General features: G+C 39.5%; 1 protein-coding gene across 4 annotated transcripts in view; it reads left to right on the top strand.

The window, feature by feature from the left end:
* The window catches only part of cacna1ib (calcium voltage-gated channel subunit alpha1 Ib), a 439,141-nt gene that overhangs the window by 277,536 nt on the left and 143,963 nt on the right, over window positions 1-17,642 (top strand). For all 4 annotated transcript variants that reach the window (XM_023954667.2, XM_078943263.1, XM_078943351.1 and 1 more), the window contains 4 exons: window positions 877-1,069; window positions 3,288-3,439; window positions 13,493-13,602; window positions 14,908-15,041. In XM_023954667.2, coding sequence (XP_023810435.2) covers window positions 877-1,069; window positions 3,288-3,439; window positions 13,493-13,602; window positions 14,908-15,041 — 589 coding nt within the window. The remainder of the gene's footprint in view (window positions 1-876; window positions 1,070-3,287; window positions 3,440-13,492; window positions 13,603-14,907; window positions 15,042-17,642) is intronic.

Genomic DNA, 17,642 nt, shown 5'->3' with positions numbered 1-17,642 from the left:
AATTTCAATTTTTGTTTTGTTTTGTGGACAATTCCTATTTTTCTGTTTTTGTGACTTTATTAATAACAATAAAAATATATTTTATTTATATGGCGCCTTTCTGGACACTCAAGGTCGCCTCACAGTACAAAGAGTAAAAGCATAAAAACAAAACAGCAATAACTCCCCAATAACACAAATAAGTTAACAATTAAAACACCAGTTTAAAAATTATGTGCTGAATGCATGATGAAAAAGGTAAGTTTTGAGTAGGGAGTTACGGCAATCTATACGGGAGGTGATGAGACTATGGACTATGGACGGTTGTGGAGTCTGGAGTGAGAGAGGGACTGAGACGACCAATGCTACGAAGATGGAAGTAAGCGCAGCGAGTTATGTTATTGATGTGGGCAGTGAAAGAGAGAGTGCTGTCAAGGATGACACCCAGACTCTTAACCTGAGAGGAGGGAAATATGGAGGAATTCTCGAAGGAGGGGGAGAAATTACAGAGTTTACTAGGGGTGGATTTAGTCCCAACAATGAGAAGTTCAGTTTTATTGCAACTTAATTGAAGTATGTTTGCGGTGAATCAGGAATTGACTTCGAGAAGGCAATTTGAGAGGGAAGTAGGTGGAAAAGTGGAGCAAGGTTTGAAGAACATGAGACATGTTCAGCTAAAATACTGATTAATATTTCAAGAAACAAAAATTACATCCATTTATTTTAGTTATTAAACAACTACCTTTTTTTTTTGCCTGAAGGTGAAGTTTGCCTATGCAGTTGAGTACTTAGCTCATTGCGACTCACAGACTTGTAAAGTGATATGTCCACCGATTTCCTGTATTGATAACCATCTCATTTTTTTCTCCTTGTTTTCTTCTGTTTTCCTTCCCTTAGCCGATTACCAACAACAACCCTTGGATGCTGCTATACTTCATCTCCTTCCTGCTTATTGTAAGCTTCTTCGTCCTTAACATGTTTGTGGGCGTGGTGGTGGAGAACTTCCACAAGTGTCGCCAGCATCAGGAGGTGGAGGAGGCAAAGCGGCAAGAGGAGAAACGACAACGTCGCATGGAAAAGAAGAGGAGAAGTAAGATAGAGAAAAGTGACGGACAAACGTTACAGCGACACATAGAAACTTGAGGGAGCTAAGACCTTATGGAAGAGAAAAATGTCATGGAAGAACATGGGACATTGGTGTGTTCAGAAATAGCAAGAGGTAAAAAAAAGTTCAGACAAAATGAGAAAGGTAAATACGGATAGATGGGGAACTGCAGCGACATAAACCCCAGGGAAAGGAAGGTGAAAGGTGGGAGCAAAGGAGTAGGCATCAAAAAAAGTATAGTGAAAACACTGAATGGAAAAAGAACAGTCTTGTCTGCAGGAACTCCTTGAATCAAGAGAGGACAATCGGCACAAATCAGGGTTCAAATGTGAAAAATATGAAGAACAATCCTGATGTACCGTATTTTCCACATTTTCAGGCACACTGGATTATAATGTGCGCAGTAAATGGTCTATCTTTAAACTTTTGTCATACATATGGCAGACCAATCTATAAGGTGGATCAAGCGAGAAAAAAAGTCAGAGATAAGTCTGTTAGTCAGGAAGATTTTACTGCACTCACAGTAACTCCAGAACTGTTTTGTAACATGCTACACATCAGCCACGTTAGCATATTCACAATAACACGAACTACCAACCTTCTTTGCGACACGTAAAAAAAAATTGATACCACTATACCAAACATTACTGTGACTACCCTAACTCCTAAAGTTGTTGGAAACACGGCCAGAAGGGAAACTACACTTTTTATTCCTGGATCTGATGTTCAACTATCAAACGAACTCTCCTTTCCACCAATACACTGTGCTTGATCATGGTGTTTGTTATATACAAGCTATGACGAGCACAGAAGTCCAACAACAAAACACCACACCTGTTCAGATCAAGGAGGTCATTCCTACCAATCATGCCCCTCCAAGCACCACTGTCGTTGCCCACATGAAGTCCCCGAGGAGGACAATGATTGGGGCATTTCAGCGGCTGGGTAGCTCGGATGGTACGGTGAGAGACTACCACGCAGGAAACCAGGGTTCGATTCCCGGAGGGAAATGGACAATACTGGGAAAATTACCAGTGAGGCCTTGGGCAAAACTCTTCACGTTACTGCCTCCCGCCTCCCTACTAGGGGTGGTTTGGCTGTGAGCTGGCTGTGACCCAGTGAGCAGAGAGAGAAAATGCGGAGAACAAACTTCCCATTGCGGGATAAATACAATATAATTATAAAAATACAATTTCGAAGTACCCCTTTGAGAGACACAAATTTGACCTGTAAGCCTAAAGCACTGTGTAGGTGGGGGGACATTACCATTTCATCCATAGGGGTGAACTTCAACAATTGGCAGCTGAGCTGGGGGCTCACGAGTAAGCCCACACTTGCCCACCACCTCTCACCATGCACAACTCCAGTAAATGTAGAAAGACCAACCCCTGTCTGAGTTCGAGAGCCCAGACTGTGAGTGTAGGTGAGCCCAACTATATCTAGCCAGTACCTCTCAATCTCCAGCACAAGCTCAGGCTACTTCCCTCCCAGAAGGGTTATATTTCATGTCCCAAAAAATTGAATGTCCCAAAAGTTTCCTGACTGGAGTTTGGGCTGCCATGGCACATGCCTTCAACTACCACCCAAAGCACATTACACCAGCCCCTTTTGAGCTCTCTTGCAGGTGGGCTCACAGCAGGGGGATCCCACATTGTTTCTTCAGCCTGGACCCAGCAACTAGCGCTCGCCTGTAAGCCCCAATCCCAGGCATGGCCCAGCTGATGCCAATCTGGGCAATCTTTTTATAGTTACATTGGAGTGAAATGCTCTGTGTAGCCTGAAACTTCTGAAGTTATCGTAAATGACTCATATTTTTATCTAATTTCATTTATCACTCTGTTTTTTTTTTCATATCAGCTCCCATTTCTACTTCTTTGTCTAATTGTAATGTTCCCCGCTCCTCACATTTTATCCCTTAGAGCACTAATAAATGGCAGTGCATCCTGGGTTTGTTTTCACCTCTTTTTTTTTTTTTTTTTTTTTTTTTTTTTTTTTGTTTTCACCTCTTTACACTTTTATTTTTTCCTATTTTCCATTCTCTGTAACTTTCCTCTTTTTTTCTTTTATTAATCACATGTTTTTGTTTTAATTTCTAATCCTGCATATCCTTGCTGTCCTTTGATTAATCTTTTTTATTACCTCCTCAGCAAAACCTAATCTACCTTGTATTCTTCTTCCTCTCCTTTACCCTTTTTCTGCCCAGAGGCCCAGAAGCTGCCATACTATGCATCCTATGGCCGTATCCGCCTGGCCATCCATGCACTGTGTACCAGCCACTACCTGGACCTTGTAATCACCTTCATAATCTGCATTAACGTCATCACTATGTCCCTGGAGCACTACAGTCAGCCACAGGTGATCCCACTTACCCATCAGATGGAGAAATGCCAGAATAGCGTAGACCACTTGGTCATTTCTAAATTGTGGCCAGCATCATACTCTTCTTAATTTGGAATAGTACAGATGCATAGAGTCAAGGTTTTTGTAGTCTGACTTTAATTTGTGCTTAAATAATAGCCACTTTCTGAAATAAATGGTTTGTCTGAAGCTGGAGAAAATGTTTTTCATAGTCCCTTTTTTCTGGTTGCATGGAGCTGGCTAAATGATGTCGCTTGAGCTTAATCAAGAGAAAAAGGCAATTTTAAAAAAGGTGTTGCCTTTCTGTCATACAGGCTTTATAGAGAGGTGTGATGTATTTGGTGGTGCATCCACTAACTAAATTAAATTTCTCTTGGCAGATACCTGACCACTAAAGTGAGTTGCAAGCATCAAAATGAAGAGTTAGGATAACTTTTATCCTGAATAAGACATTAGTGGAAGAACAACAATGAGCATTAGAAACTATAAAAGCAGACTGATGGTTTCCTTATCACTGTGTTTTTATACTTTTTTTTAATTGAACATTTAAGGCATTGTATGTAATGAAAGAGAAAACAGCCCTATTTTTTAAATTAACCAATAGGGCAAAAGCATTAAGTTAAAACTATTTCAATTTTTAGATTGATTTCTAATTAAAATACAACTAAGTTATCCATTATGACCTCAGAGGGTGAGGGTATATTTTTAAAACAATTTGACAAGCAAATAAAATGTAACATTGTAAAAGGAGAAGTCACCCATTTGATACAAGCACATTGTTCATTGGTCATGGCATCTGACTTTGGTACAGACAGGATAATGTTCAGTTCTTGTGCTTTCACTGATAGATGGGTCCAGTAGGAATCTTAGGCAAGATTCTAACACATCACTTCCTGCCATCAAGACATACACAGCTAGAGAACAAGAGTCAGGCTTGCTTTGATGTGAACATTGACAGTATAAGAGAATTGGACTGAGTAACCCCTCCCCTTTCGTGTTCCAAACAGGAAATACCTGCAGGTTCCAGGAAGCCAAAATCACTCAGACTTCTTTTGACAAAATAAACAGCTATTACTCAGTTGTTATATTTGTCAGAATAACTATTCTTGCTTTGATAAATTTTTTAACATGTTCTTGCTGATCCTTTTTTTTCATGAAAATGATTCTTTATTTTTAGGTATTCAAGTTGAAAACTAATGTGGTACATGCTGGCTCCTACATCAAACATTTAAAATGTTTGATTGACAAACTCTCTCGAGCCTGCCTCTTCAAGTGGTGGGGGTGTGGCCTATTAACAAGCTCGTCTCCTGATTGGCCAAAGTGGCTCTCATTGAAATGATGACTTGGATCGACTTGGACCAATTACTGCTTACTGACGTTGTCTGGTAACGTGGCAACATTTAGATAAGTCATTCAGTTCATCAGTGAGATAGTAAAAAAAAAAAAAAACAGAGAAAAGCAAGAATGAAGTATTGGTTAAAAGTACAAAGATTAAGTTAAGAAATGTCCGAAATGGGAGAAAATGATCAGTTCAGACCAGGTGGGTCTTTCAAAAATAGTCCAACAATGTTTTGAATACAAACCAATCTGACGATTTCAGGGCACAAGCAGCAGAAAAAAGGTCACAGTGATACATGCAATTAATCACCAGCACTTGCAACATCACAGACAGAGCCTGAGAAGCTTAAAGGGCCTAAATAATGCTATTCCTAAGCCTATCAGAGTAAACTATATTCATATATATTATTATTTAACTTTGGCACTCAAAATAACATTTTTTTAATGAAATTTGAGTTATTTTTACAAGTTCATTTTCCTATCCGAAAATAAGATGACTTGATCTTTGAGGCATCGCCTTTCACTTATTTTGGGTGGTGTCGATGTCATGACATCCACCTAGAGCTGGCCTCTGCAGAGTGTCACCCATGAAAACAAACAACATCCGAGCTTTTGCAAATAATGATGTGGATACTGTGCAAAAAAACGAAAGCGTTTTGCTGATCACCACTAGCTCCAGAGCAAGTGTTTGCGTCTGTGTGTTAGCCTGGGGGCGGTGTTGTCAGTGCAGACCTTTCCTGGAAGGGGCTTTTTCCACTCTGTCACGTCATAATGTGAGGACCTACTTGTTTTCGTGGATTGGGGGATGCTGGTGCTCAGAGCGCAGAGTTTAAGAACAGTGTTTTTCAACCTTTTTTGAGTCACAGCACACTTTATCCTTGACAAAAATCACGTGGCACACCAGCATCCAAAAATTAAAATAGGAGAAACTCTAGTCTGTATTGATGTACAGTCCCTTTGCAATCTCACGTGCATCTTTCTAATAATTGTGGCAGAAAAAGCTGGAAGTTGCAGCTGTTTTTTCCAAAATATGTAATAAAAGTTAAGTTAGTTTACCATAATAATTTCAACTAAATTATTTGAAATTTTACCCTGGTAGTAGTTTTTCCCTACAGTTTATTATCATCCATTTTTATGTAACCTCACAAAAAACAAATGTATTTTTTCTAAATAGTAATTTATTTTTTTTATATTTATTTCAATGTTAGTGCAAAGGCAACTATAATTTTTGAACAGTTATATGATCACAATATGTTTTATAATGTTATCACAATTTGCTTGATCAAATTTACACAAAAAGACTAACATTATATTTATGTTCTCTGTAGCTACACAAAAAGTCTTTGAAAATGTTAACAAAAATGTTTTATTTCTTTTTGGATGATTAAATTGTTTCAATTTAGTTTATGTGTGTCTGTTGGCCACTTCCCCTTAATCCTGTTTCTTAAATGTTGTTATTTTCTTAAATGTTGTTATTCTTCTTACGTTTAACATATAAAATTATCCAGACCTTATAAGAAAAGTGTTTCAGTTGGAAAGATGACTTGGACCAAACTCTGGGACATTTGGCTGTTAATAAACCCAAACCTTAAAGGAGAACTAAACTTTTGACCTCTGATTTCATCAAGAAGATTTAAAAACTGTTTTATGTGTGATTAATATGTGATTGTGGTTTCAGGACTTTAACGGGGAGGACTCATTTTACACTGAGTCGCTGTCACTTTAACCCTATGCATCATGGGAGATGATGCATAGGGTTGCGAAAACATGCCGCAGATAGCTGACAGACTCGCTTCTCTGAGCTTCATTGGTCAGACTGATTACATTAAGCCTCCAAGAATGATTGGAGACAGTTGAAGGGGCAGGAGTTTTCCGAAAACATAGCTGAAGCTGTGGCTAAATCGCAGTACCGTCATTCTTATCAAAGCGTCTTTAATAGAATCAAATAAACAAAAAGAAAAAAGTATTTTATGATCTTTCATATTCCTTACTATTCAGTGTTTTATCAGGGTTTGTTTGGATGAACAAAGAGCTGATATCCTGGAGATGGTAAATGTTTTTAGATCAGTGAAAATGGGTAATTTCCCATGGTACACCTGACCATCTCCCAAGGCATTTGGAAAACACTGTTTTAGAGGAATGCTCAGAAATTTGTGACTGGAGCGGAATGGCGCTTTGCGATTTTTTTTTTGGGAACAGGATTCTTTCTAGCCGCTTCTGAATCAGCTGATGCCATTTATAAATGCAAGGTCACAAACTTCAGTTATAGCGGTTAAGGAACAGGTGGGAATAGCTGTAAAATATTCCTTTGCAGCCATCAAGGAAGCCAACGAGACAGTGTGCTCTTTATCTCCTCTCCCCCTTCTCCCCTGCAGCACTTCCTTCGGACAGAAATTTCTCATACAAGCATCTTGAGCCAAGGTTTTGTGATGAGTCCTTGTGAGTCACAGGACTGAAAAAAACTGTGAATACGCATTTGCTGTTTTGCGAATGGTGAAATGTGAATTCTCGGGGGAACACTGTATTTTCACCTTCAAGTGATTAAACTAAAGACATTAAGAATGGCGAGAAATTAATCACATCTGCAGCTTACAACATTTGGCTTGGAAAGAAAAATTACCAAAAATGTTTTTCCAAGTGTAAAGTTTTAGCTAAACTAGCACTACTTCTTCTGTTCTGCTCAGATACAGAAAATGGTGAAATAGAAACAACACAGAAACCGGCTTAACCTGGATTGTAGAAACATTAAATTCAAGAATGTACAGAGACCGATGAGGAATTAATGTAGTTATTTTAGCACCTATCTCAGAGGGATTTCACATTGTTCAAGCTACCAGTTTGAATTTTTACCAATAAGCATTCAATTACATCACCTCTTTTTATTAAATATATAAGGAGGGTTTAAAGAAACTCAGTGGCCTTATTGGTAGCGTGTCTGCCCTCAGACTGGAAGGTTGTGAATTTGAATCCAGACTGAGGCACACCAAAGACGCTAAACACAATACCTCCCTGTTTGACACTGCAATAACGGGTTGGATTGGGCATGGCTATGTCTGCACTGTGCAGCTTCCTGCTCCCCCAGGGGATAGTCCAAATACAAAGTTAAAATTTCACACACCTAGGTGTGTGACAACTAATGGAATTTTAACTTTAAAATCTGTGTTTTTCCATAAAAAAATCAGTTTTTGGCACCAATAAATACATCTATTATTTTTTCAAATATATTGACTTGAAGTGAATAAAGAAAATCCTTAATATTAGAATTTGTTTGGCATGAATAATTTTATTCTATAAAATAAACTTGATTAAGTAACAAATATTTTATTCAATCTAACTTGTTGGAAATTTACTAATTTATTTAGGAATAATCAGCTTAAATTTATTCTATTTTATCATTCACAGATATTATCAAGGCAAAATACTAAGCCTCTAAATAACTACAGTGCATTTGAAAGCTCAAAAAAGTTGATTTTGCATGATATAGGGTTTAAAAGAAATCAAGGGTAGATAGAAGAGCTGGAGGAAAAAACAATGTGAAGGGTATAAACAAGTGATGTCCCTTCATGGTAACTGAAGTATTAGAATTTTTACATTTGCTTTTTTTTCTTTTTCAGTGCAAAAAATGAGATTGAAAATAAATGGAAATTATTTAAACTGATTGCCCCATTGCCTAAAAAATAGCTTTGATCTATTTCATTTTTATTTCATTAGTTCCCAGTTTCTGATTTGGTTAATGAATCACTCTGATGAAAGAGTTTTTGATGTTTTTAGTGTTTTTAACATGTTCTTGTTGAATTTCTCTGATGATTGAGGACATATATCAAAAGAATTGAGCTTAAAAATTGCATTTTTCTGAGTTTTTTTAGTCAAATCGTTGTAAATCAGGTGCATGTGAAAAAAATTCAGTTGCAAATACAGCCAATTTTTTAAGTAGGAAATATGCTGGGTGGGCCTCAAGCTCCTTGCTTTGTTTCATTGCGATCCATCCACTTGTAGATATTTAGAATCATGTATGGTTTGGTTTTCCTCATCTGAACTGGAATCTAGCTCAAAACTGTACTGCTGGATTGCTCCAGCATTGCTTGCCATTTGTTTTGCACCGCTAATGTTAGTTTAGGGAAGTGAGGGCCTGTAAGCTATAGCGAGAGAGCAGGTAAACAGACAACTCTCAGTTGGTGGGAACGGGGCCCACAATTCAGAACCGAATGTCTGGTGAACTCCTGGTGCTCTGCAGAAACTATAGCCAACCCCGGTTTCTTCCCCAACTCCTATGGCTTCTCCCTACCCCTACATTTAGCCCTCCAAACAGAGAGTTGTGGAAAAATAGTGTCTTTAAATTTGGACGTTGCTCCCACGTCATTAATATTCACCGGTCAGCTACGTTAGCGCGGAGCTGATGGAACTCGGGAATACATAAAAACCTTGGTTTTATAACTAAAAGCAAAAAGTCATGACATACATTTAAAAGCAAACTTTATGGGCATCAGTGCAAACCCATGGGAAGAAAAGCACTGTGACGGGGAACACCCTCGGGGCGGAGGGCTCGCCATCCCTTCTCCGCAAGATTAAACCTTTAAAACACATATCGAACAACCCTACCACTCCAAATGACCCTACAATTTGACGGGTAGGGAGAAGCTGTAGGGGTAGGGGAAGAATTCTGATTTGGTCTATGTCTGAGAATTATGTCTGCAACCTTTTTCAGACCCCAGACAGTTTAATGTTTTTAAGCTTCTGGTTTCTGAAAAAACTATTTTTCACATTGAAATACTAAAACAAAAATTTTTAAACTAAGACTTTAGTTTAAAAAGGGGCGGCATTGGCTCAGGCGGTTGAGCGGGTCGTCCAATGATCAAAGGGTCGGCGGTTCGATCCCCGCTCCCCACCAGCCAAATGTCGTTGTGTCCTTGGGCAAGACACCTCATCCTCCTTGCCTCCAGTGTGGCTCCACTGGTGTGTGAATATGTATGAATGGCCCAGTGATGTACTCTCTACTACTCTGGAGTTGCCCAAGGTGAGAGGCGGCGGGCTGGTGTTGGCTTACTTGTGAGCCCCCAGCTCAGCCGCCAAGTGTTGGAGTTCACCCCGGTGGACGAGAGAGGTTGGGGACATTGAGTCTGAGTGTACCATGTTTTCCACTTCCATTGTCTCTGCTGCTGCTCAGAGCTGTGGTTGCAAAGTCTCTGGTGCCTGTTGCGGCGGTAACCCCCGAACCCGGTGGTGGACACAGGAAGTAAGGGATGCCATCAAGCTGAAGAAGGAGTCCTACCAGGCCTGGCTGGCTTGCGGGACTCCAGAGGCAGCTGACAGGTATCAGCAGTCTAAGCGAGCTGCGGCCCGGACTGTTGCGGAGAAAAAAACTCAGTCCTGGGAGGAGTTCGTTGAGGTTATGGAAAAGGACTATCGGTTGGCCTCGAAGAAATTCTGGCAAACCATCCGGCGCCTCAGGAGGGGAAAGCAGTTCTCCACATGCACCAGTGCAGGTGGGGGGCTGTTGACTTCGACTAGGGGCATTGTCAGGCGGTGGAAGGAATACTTCGAGGATCTCCTCAATCCCACTGACACGCCTTCTTTTGAAGAAGCAGAGAACGAGGACTTTGGGGTGAGGCTGTCTTTTACCCAGGCCGAAGTCACTGAGGTAGTCAATGAGCTCCTCAGTGGCAAGGCCCCGGGAGTGGATGAAGTCCGCCCTGAGTACCTCAAGTCTCTGGATGCTGTGGGAGTGTCTTGGCTGACACGTCTCTGCAGCATCGTGTGGCAGTTGGGAACTGTGTCACTGGACTGGCAGACAGGGGTGGTGGTTCCCCTCTTTAAGAAGGGGGACCGGAGGGTGTGTTCCAACTACAGGAGAATTACACTCCTCAGCCTCCCTGGGAAAGTCTATGCCAGGGTACTGGAGAGGAGAGTCCGTCCGATAGTCGAACCTCAGATTCAGGAACAACAGTGCGGTTTCCGTCCTGGTCGTGGAACAGTGGACCAGCTCTACACCCTTTCTAGGGTGCTGGAGGGATTGTGGGAGTTCGCTCACCCAGTCCATATGTGTTTTGTGGATTTGGAGAAGGCATTCGAGCGTGACCCCTTGGTATCCTGTGGAGGGTGCTCTGGGAGTATGGGGTACGGGGAGCCTTACTGAGGGCTGTCCGGTCTCTGTATGACCGGAGTAGGAGCTTGGTTCGCCTAGCCGGCAGTAAGTCAGACCTGTTACCGGTCCACGTTGGACTCCGGCAGTTTTATGGACAGAATTTCTAGGCACAGCCAGGGGCCGGAGGGGGTCTGGTTTGGGGACCACAGGATTTCCTGTCTGCTTTTTGCAGATGATGTTGTCCTGTTGGCTTCATCAAGCCAGGACCTCCAGCGTGCATTGGGGCAGTGTGAAGCAGCTGGGATGAGGGTCAGCACCGCTGACCACTGAGGCCATAGTTCTCGACCGGAGAAAGGCAGTTTGCCATCTCTCGGTGGGTGGAGTGTCCCTGCCCCAGGTGGAGGAGTTTAAATACCTGGGGGTCTTGTTCACGAGTGAGGGAAGACCGGAACGTGAGATTGACAAGCGGATCGGAGCGGCGTTCGTAGTTATGCGCTCGCTGTATCGGTCCGTTGTGGTGAAGAGAGAGCTAAGCCAAAAAACAAAGCTCTCAATTTACCGGTCAATCTTCGTTCCAATACTCACCTATGCTCATGAGCTATGGGTCATGACCGAAAGAACGAGGTCCTGAATAAAAGCGTCTGAAATGAGCTTCCTCTGCAGGGTGGCTGGGCGCCGCGAAAAGCTCAGAGTAGAGCCGCTTCATCTCCACATAGAAAGGAGCCAGTTGAGGTGGCTCGGGCATCTAGTCCAGATGCCACCTAGACGCCTACCCATGTCCCACTGGGCGGAAGCCCCGGGGAAGACCCAGGACACGCTGTTAACAACTGGATGCTAACTCTGACTTTTAAGGTGTAATGGATAAATACAGCAAAATAAAATGAGACAACTGTCGTAAAACTGTTGTTTTCTAATTATCATAAACGTGAATCCACCGTGTCTGCAACTTCATTATCTCGTATATGAAACATTTGAGAGTCAGTCGCCACAAATTAGGCAGAGTGGCTTTGGGTATGTGTAAACTGTCTTAATAAATCCATATTTTGAGAAAGACTCCTGGTCTTGTCTATAGCAACTTTATTTTTCTTTAGAGTTGAAGGCTCTTCTTTGGTTTCCTCATTTGCTCTTTTCTCCCCAAAGAAACTTTCATTGTTTGGTTTTTATTAACGTCTTAGCTTTGTGCTATCTGGTAGTCTGGTAGTTTTCCAAAATGAAAGGTTCTTTTGTATTAGAAAATAAACAAAGCAGAATTAATCAAAGTTAGCATACGCATTTTTTTGTTTGCAGCCCACGGACTGGTACTAGTCGGGGTTGGGGACTTGACAAGGGTTGTGGACCCCTGTCCTACAATTTTGTTTTTTTTTAAACAGCATACTAATAATTAAAAGACCACTGGGAACTCTTTTATAATAGATCAAAAGCTTATTGGAGTGGACCTTAAAGATGCAACTGTAACATGCACAACATGTTTTAAACCACTAAGCAGGAACTGATTGGAATGTAGGATTTGAAAATCAATCCAAAGAGAGGATTTTTTCATTTCAGGAGGAAATCATGTTTTCCTCAAACAGATTAAATCAACATATGAACTTGTAAGTACAGCTTTGTGTTTTGACACTTGTGTTTAACACTGTTGCCCACAGTATGAAGGTTCCCAGTTTGAGTTGTGGCTGAAGCCTTGCACAGAGGAGTTTTGCACATTCTCCTCAAGCTTGAGTGGATTTTTCCAGTTTTTTCCACAATCCAAACATATGGTGGTTAAACTGATTATTGACGCTGACATCTTTATTTACCCTTTGTGGTCTCCATCTTGTCCCATTATCATCTGCGGAGATATCCTCTTTTGCCTAACTACAGTGAAAAAGCTCCAGTCTAAAAACAGAAGGAAGCAGCTTTAAAAAAAATGGATGGCTGATTTAGTAAACAGTAATTTCATAATTGCAATTCTCTTGACTAATTCAATAGATTCTGTGAAATAAGCAAATGAGGGCTTTTAAAGTTACAGCCCGCTGAAGAGGGGAGTTCAGATTTTTCATACCATGCCGCTGAGAAAGAGAGCTTTTTCTTCCCACCCCGCAATACAGAACAATTGTCATTTTTGATGGGTAATTTTGAAAAGACGATGCATTTGTTTATCTCTCATTATATTAAGAAATAAAAAGGTGATCCAGTTGATGTATTTTGTAGTTGTTGTTTTATTTATGTTTTTTCATGTCAGTTTTTTTCTCCCTTATCAAAAAAAAAAACTTTTAACAATTGACTAAGATTCAATAAAATGAGGAGAATGAGTCATTTGTCCTGTTTGATTGAAAAACAATATCTTGCTAACCTAATAGGCCAACAAATGAAAATGTAAATGAAAATAGAAAATGTGCTGAAATAACATTTTATCAAATTTTTTATTTTACAAAATACAATCTTCATAATATTTTGATAGGTCAGTTTTTGTCTCCCTTCATTAAAATGCAAATCCTGCCATTTGCAAAAAAAAGATCAGACTAATTTACGAGCGGAAAAAATAAAAAAAGAAACTAGCACATCAGACAGAGGATAGTTCCATGGGGAATTTATTTTGACTCCATTATTATCTTTTTAACCATTTTCCCTCTATGACCTCTGATACTCCTCAGTCTTTGGAGACTGCACTGAAGTACTGCAACTACTTCTTCACCTCCACCTTTGTGATTGAAGCCTCTCTGAAGTTGGTGGCCTTTGGCTTTCGACGCTTTTTCAAAGACAGGTACACTTCCAGCTACAATTGCACTTCATTGATTTGTGTATCTAATGTATTTGTGACTGATAAAGTCACTTACTGTTTACTAAACTGTATTTTACAATGATGAAAGTAATTACATCTTTTAATGAAGTGAGCATGGAATTCTAAAGTTCACCTTCAGTCATTTAGTTTTATTTTGGGTTTTCTTCACGCAATAGTCTTCCACTCTGCACTTTTGGGCCTTCTCGGTGTTTAAAGGTCAGCACTAAACTCATATAACTCTCGTTTTTGGCAAGGAATTGCAAAAAATAAGGGATAACGGTACTTCAAAAAGAGATGTCAAATGCTAAATGTATTCCCATTATGATGCTTTTTAAAAATGTGTTTAGGCAAACCTTTATGATGCATGCTTTTAAAGGTACTTCTTATGCGACACATCAAACATATGCACACTCAAGAATGTGCTGAAAGAAGGTTCTTGAATGTGGGTTATTGAATGTGCTTTTAGCATATAGTGTTCACACTGAACTGTTGCTACCCGATACTAGTGCACGTACTCACAATTGGTAAAGGCTGGAGTAAAACTTTGAAGCTGTGCAACTCTTGTGAATTTTGCTCCAGGCTTTTTACCTTCAAATACATTTCCTTCTATAAAATACTTGGTATAATATAATTCCAGCTTGGTATAATCCTCAATTAATAATTTTTCCTCCATTGTCAATTCTCAAGCAGTTGCCACTCCCGTGAAGTAAAAGGGATACCATCCATATGTCACTATCAAATCTGAGTCCCTGATTGGTCCAAGTATAACCAGTTTAGTTTTTAATTCACATTCAATGGCTGCTGTTTTGTACATAGTCGTATGTACAGTCGTATAAACTTGCACAGCTACATAACAGTGAATAGTGGCTCACCTCATAAAAGATAACAGCACCCCCTGCAAAGAACATGTGATGGGATGTAATGAGTTGAGAGGCTGAGGTAGACCTTACTCATTACTTGTTTAATTATAAAAAAATTAAAAAAAAAAAAAAAACGTCAAGGCTGCAACTATAAATATTCATTTCAACAGCAGGCATGCAGTTCATGGGTGGGCTGCTAACTATTCTCCTGCCAAGTTCAATGTGTTGCAAATGATGCCCAAATTCATTAAAAACATGAATATTCGTTGATGCACAGATGTATGTATCCATTACTGCATATGTATGTATGCAGTAATGGTCCTGGCTCCACATGAACCTTAAAAAGATATGCATGCAGACCTTAATTTTGGATGCTCATTGGAATTTCCTGTACTGAAATTCAACTGAGGACCCTTCTTGCGTGTAGGTGGAATCAGCTGGACCTGGCCATTGTGCTGCTGTCTGTAATGGGTATCACCCTGGAGGAGATTGAGATCAACGCTTCTCTGCCCATCAACCCCACCATCATCAGAATCATGAGAGTGCTCAGGATAGCAAGAGGTACTCGGCAACACACACTTTTCACTTCCCTTGTTTGTAATTGTAACACCAAACATTAGCATACATTGTTGTGTTTGCTTCAAAGTTCCTGAAGCCCAACACATGTTTATAGGTGATTGAGCTAATATTCTAAAAAAATATATATATATATATTACTTAATCCATACCCTCCTTTCAAGTTTTGAAAAGATACAAAAGTTGAATTATATATTCTGGATGTATAATTCTATTAGCCTTCCAAGTTGGAAAGTTAAACATTTTCTTGCTTATCAGGATGTCAGGATTGTTCCAAATGGGTGTTAGTTTGCTCTGTGTAAGAGAGGAGTTATTCATCTCAAGGAAATCCCAGCAGGCTATTAACAAGGTTTTGATATTGATAGTGATACATTTATGTACAGCTTGATGGAGCTGCTAATAAAAAGAAAGATCTATTCACATGGTGACTGTTCTACATATATCCATGAGTGATCTGCTGGATTATTAGTATGCCATTTTAAAATATATTGTAACATATGAGCAAGGAAGTGATTGTAAAAGTTAGGGAATTTTAACCTATCAATGAATTTAACATTTTCTAAGTTTTTAAGCTGATTCTTGGTGGTTTATTTTTCCATTAAAACTTGGCTATGGATATGTGTCCAATGATTTGAACCATGTTGTAGGTGGTTTAAAAGGAATCATAGAAAAGCAGTGGTTGATTTTGGGTAATATTTTTATTTTAACTGAAGCAATTTGCCCGTGAGCGACATAGGTTAACCCATAGCATTGGATCATCCTGAAAATTCTTAATTAATGGAACATCATTTAATTGCAATAAGTCTGATAGACTGGAGGAGTAAGTGATACCTAAGTATTGAATAAGTCCTGATTTTAATGTATACTTTAAAGGTGGCTCTACATTACAATTGAGTGATAAGAGCACTGATTTATTCCAGTTAATGGTTCAACTATGGCAAAGGGTAGGGTACTTATCAGGAAATATAGCTTTATTCACATCTGAAAAGTCAACACAGAGCCGCAGACCACCCCTCTTTTCCTAGCTACCACCAGGCTAGACATCAGCGGGGAGGCGTCAACCGATTTGATAACATTGCACCAGGCAACACAGCTTAGCCACGACTTTTTCAGATCGATGAACACACCTGCTGCGAACTCTTTATTGTCAGTGCCATTTATAATTTCTTTGGTTAGTTGCGTAATCGCCATGGATGTTGATCTGTTTTTTCTGAAACCACATTGGTCGTCGGATATTAGTTTGTGTTTTTCTACGAAATTTTCCAGCCTTTTGAGGAACACAATTTCAAGTATTTTTGAGAATTGGCAGAGTAAAGACACTGGCCTGTAATTTGTTAGTTGTTGTTTGTCCCCTGATTTGTGTAGTGGAATTACTTTGACTGTTTTCATTTTTTGAGGAAATGTTCCTGTTTGAAAGGATAAATTGCAAATGTAGGTAAGCGGGTCAACATTGGAATCAATGACCTTTTTAATCACCATCATATTAATTCCGTTACAGTCTGCGGATGTTTTGTTTTTGAATTTGTTGATGCTTTCTAAAAATTGTTTTGCTTCCACGGGTCTCAAATAGATCGAGCTAGGATTTCTTTTTATGCAGTGTTCGACAGCTTCTTTTTCTGATATTTTTTTAACAGTTTATTTCGTGGGCTACCTTTGGCACTATTTTTACAAAATATTCATTGAACTCCTTTGTCATGTCCTGAATATTGTTGCACATCTCATTTTTACCAACTAAAGAGTCTGGGTAATTTATCTTCTCTCTGTGTTTCCTAATGCAGTCATTTACATTTAGGCCATATATACCAGCAATGCAATATTTTGGTCTGGGTGTTAGGTCAAGACTCACACACACTCGTGGAAAAAAAAAGGGAAAAAAAGCACGTGTACATATAAATTAAAATGGTTGGAAAAAAATAAATCAGGGTGGAAATTGAATATTTGGAAAGTGAGTTATATAATTTGAGAAAAAGATATTTGAAAAAAGAAAAATAAGATGCCAAATATAGGTCAACCACAACAGGTGAGATTATATAAACCCACGTCAACGTGCATGGTGATTTATGTGTCGCGCAATAGCAGTGATCACTGATCTGACAGGCAAGCTGAAGGAAGCAGACCTTCGGGCCAACCTTCAGATGAAAGAAATATCCCCACCAAGGCATCTAAAAAAGTGGAGAGGCAGCCGATAAGATGCAGAAGTAATTGGGGGTTGATTAGCTGTTTATGGCATTTTCAGGGGCGCTTTTAGAGATCAGCAGTTTATTTTGTTATCGGTGCGCTTTAGATGTGAATTGTTTTAGATTTATTTTCTACGTCTGTTTGGTTAATTAATCACGGTACATTTGTTGTGTGAAATTTGATCATTTGAAATGTGATATTTTGTTATTTGAAATTAAATTATAATTATTTGTATTTAATTGTAAAAGGGAATATATTTTCATAAGCATTATTTTGATACAGGTTTTTCACCTTGCTTGGTTTCTACAACCTACAAATTAACTCACTGGAAAAAGTTCTCTGTCTTAAGCCAAATGCAAATAAAGAAAAGAGACAAGTTCATGGAGTTTTTTGAGTCATGAGTGGAGT

This window comes from Oryzias latipes, chromosome 1 (genome assembly GCF_053564925.1).
Source record: "Oryzias latipes strain Hd-rR chromosome 1, Olatipes_Hd-rR_3.1".
Classification (NCBI taxonomy): domain Eukaryota; kingdom Metazoa; phylum Chordata; class Actinopteri; order Beloniformes; family Adrianichthyidae; genus Oryzias; species Oryzias latipes.
This window is presented reverse-complemented; position numbering and strand designations above follow the sequence as displayed.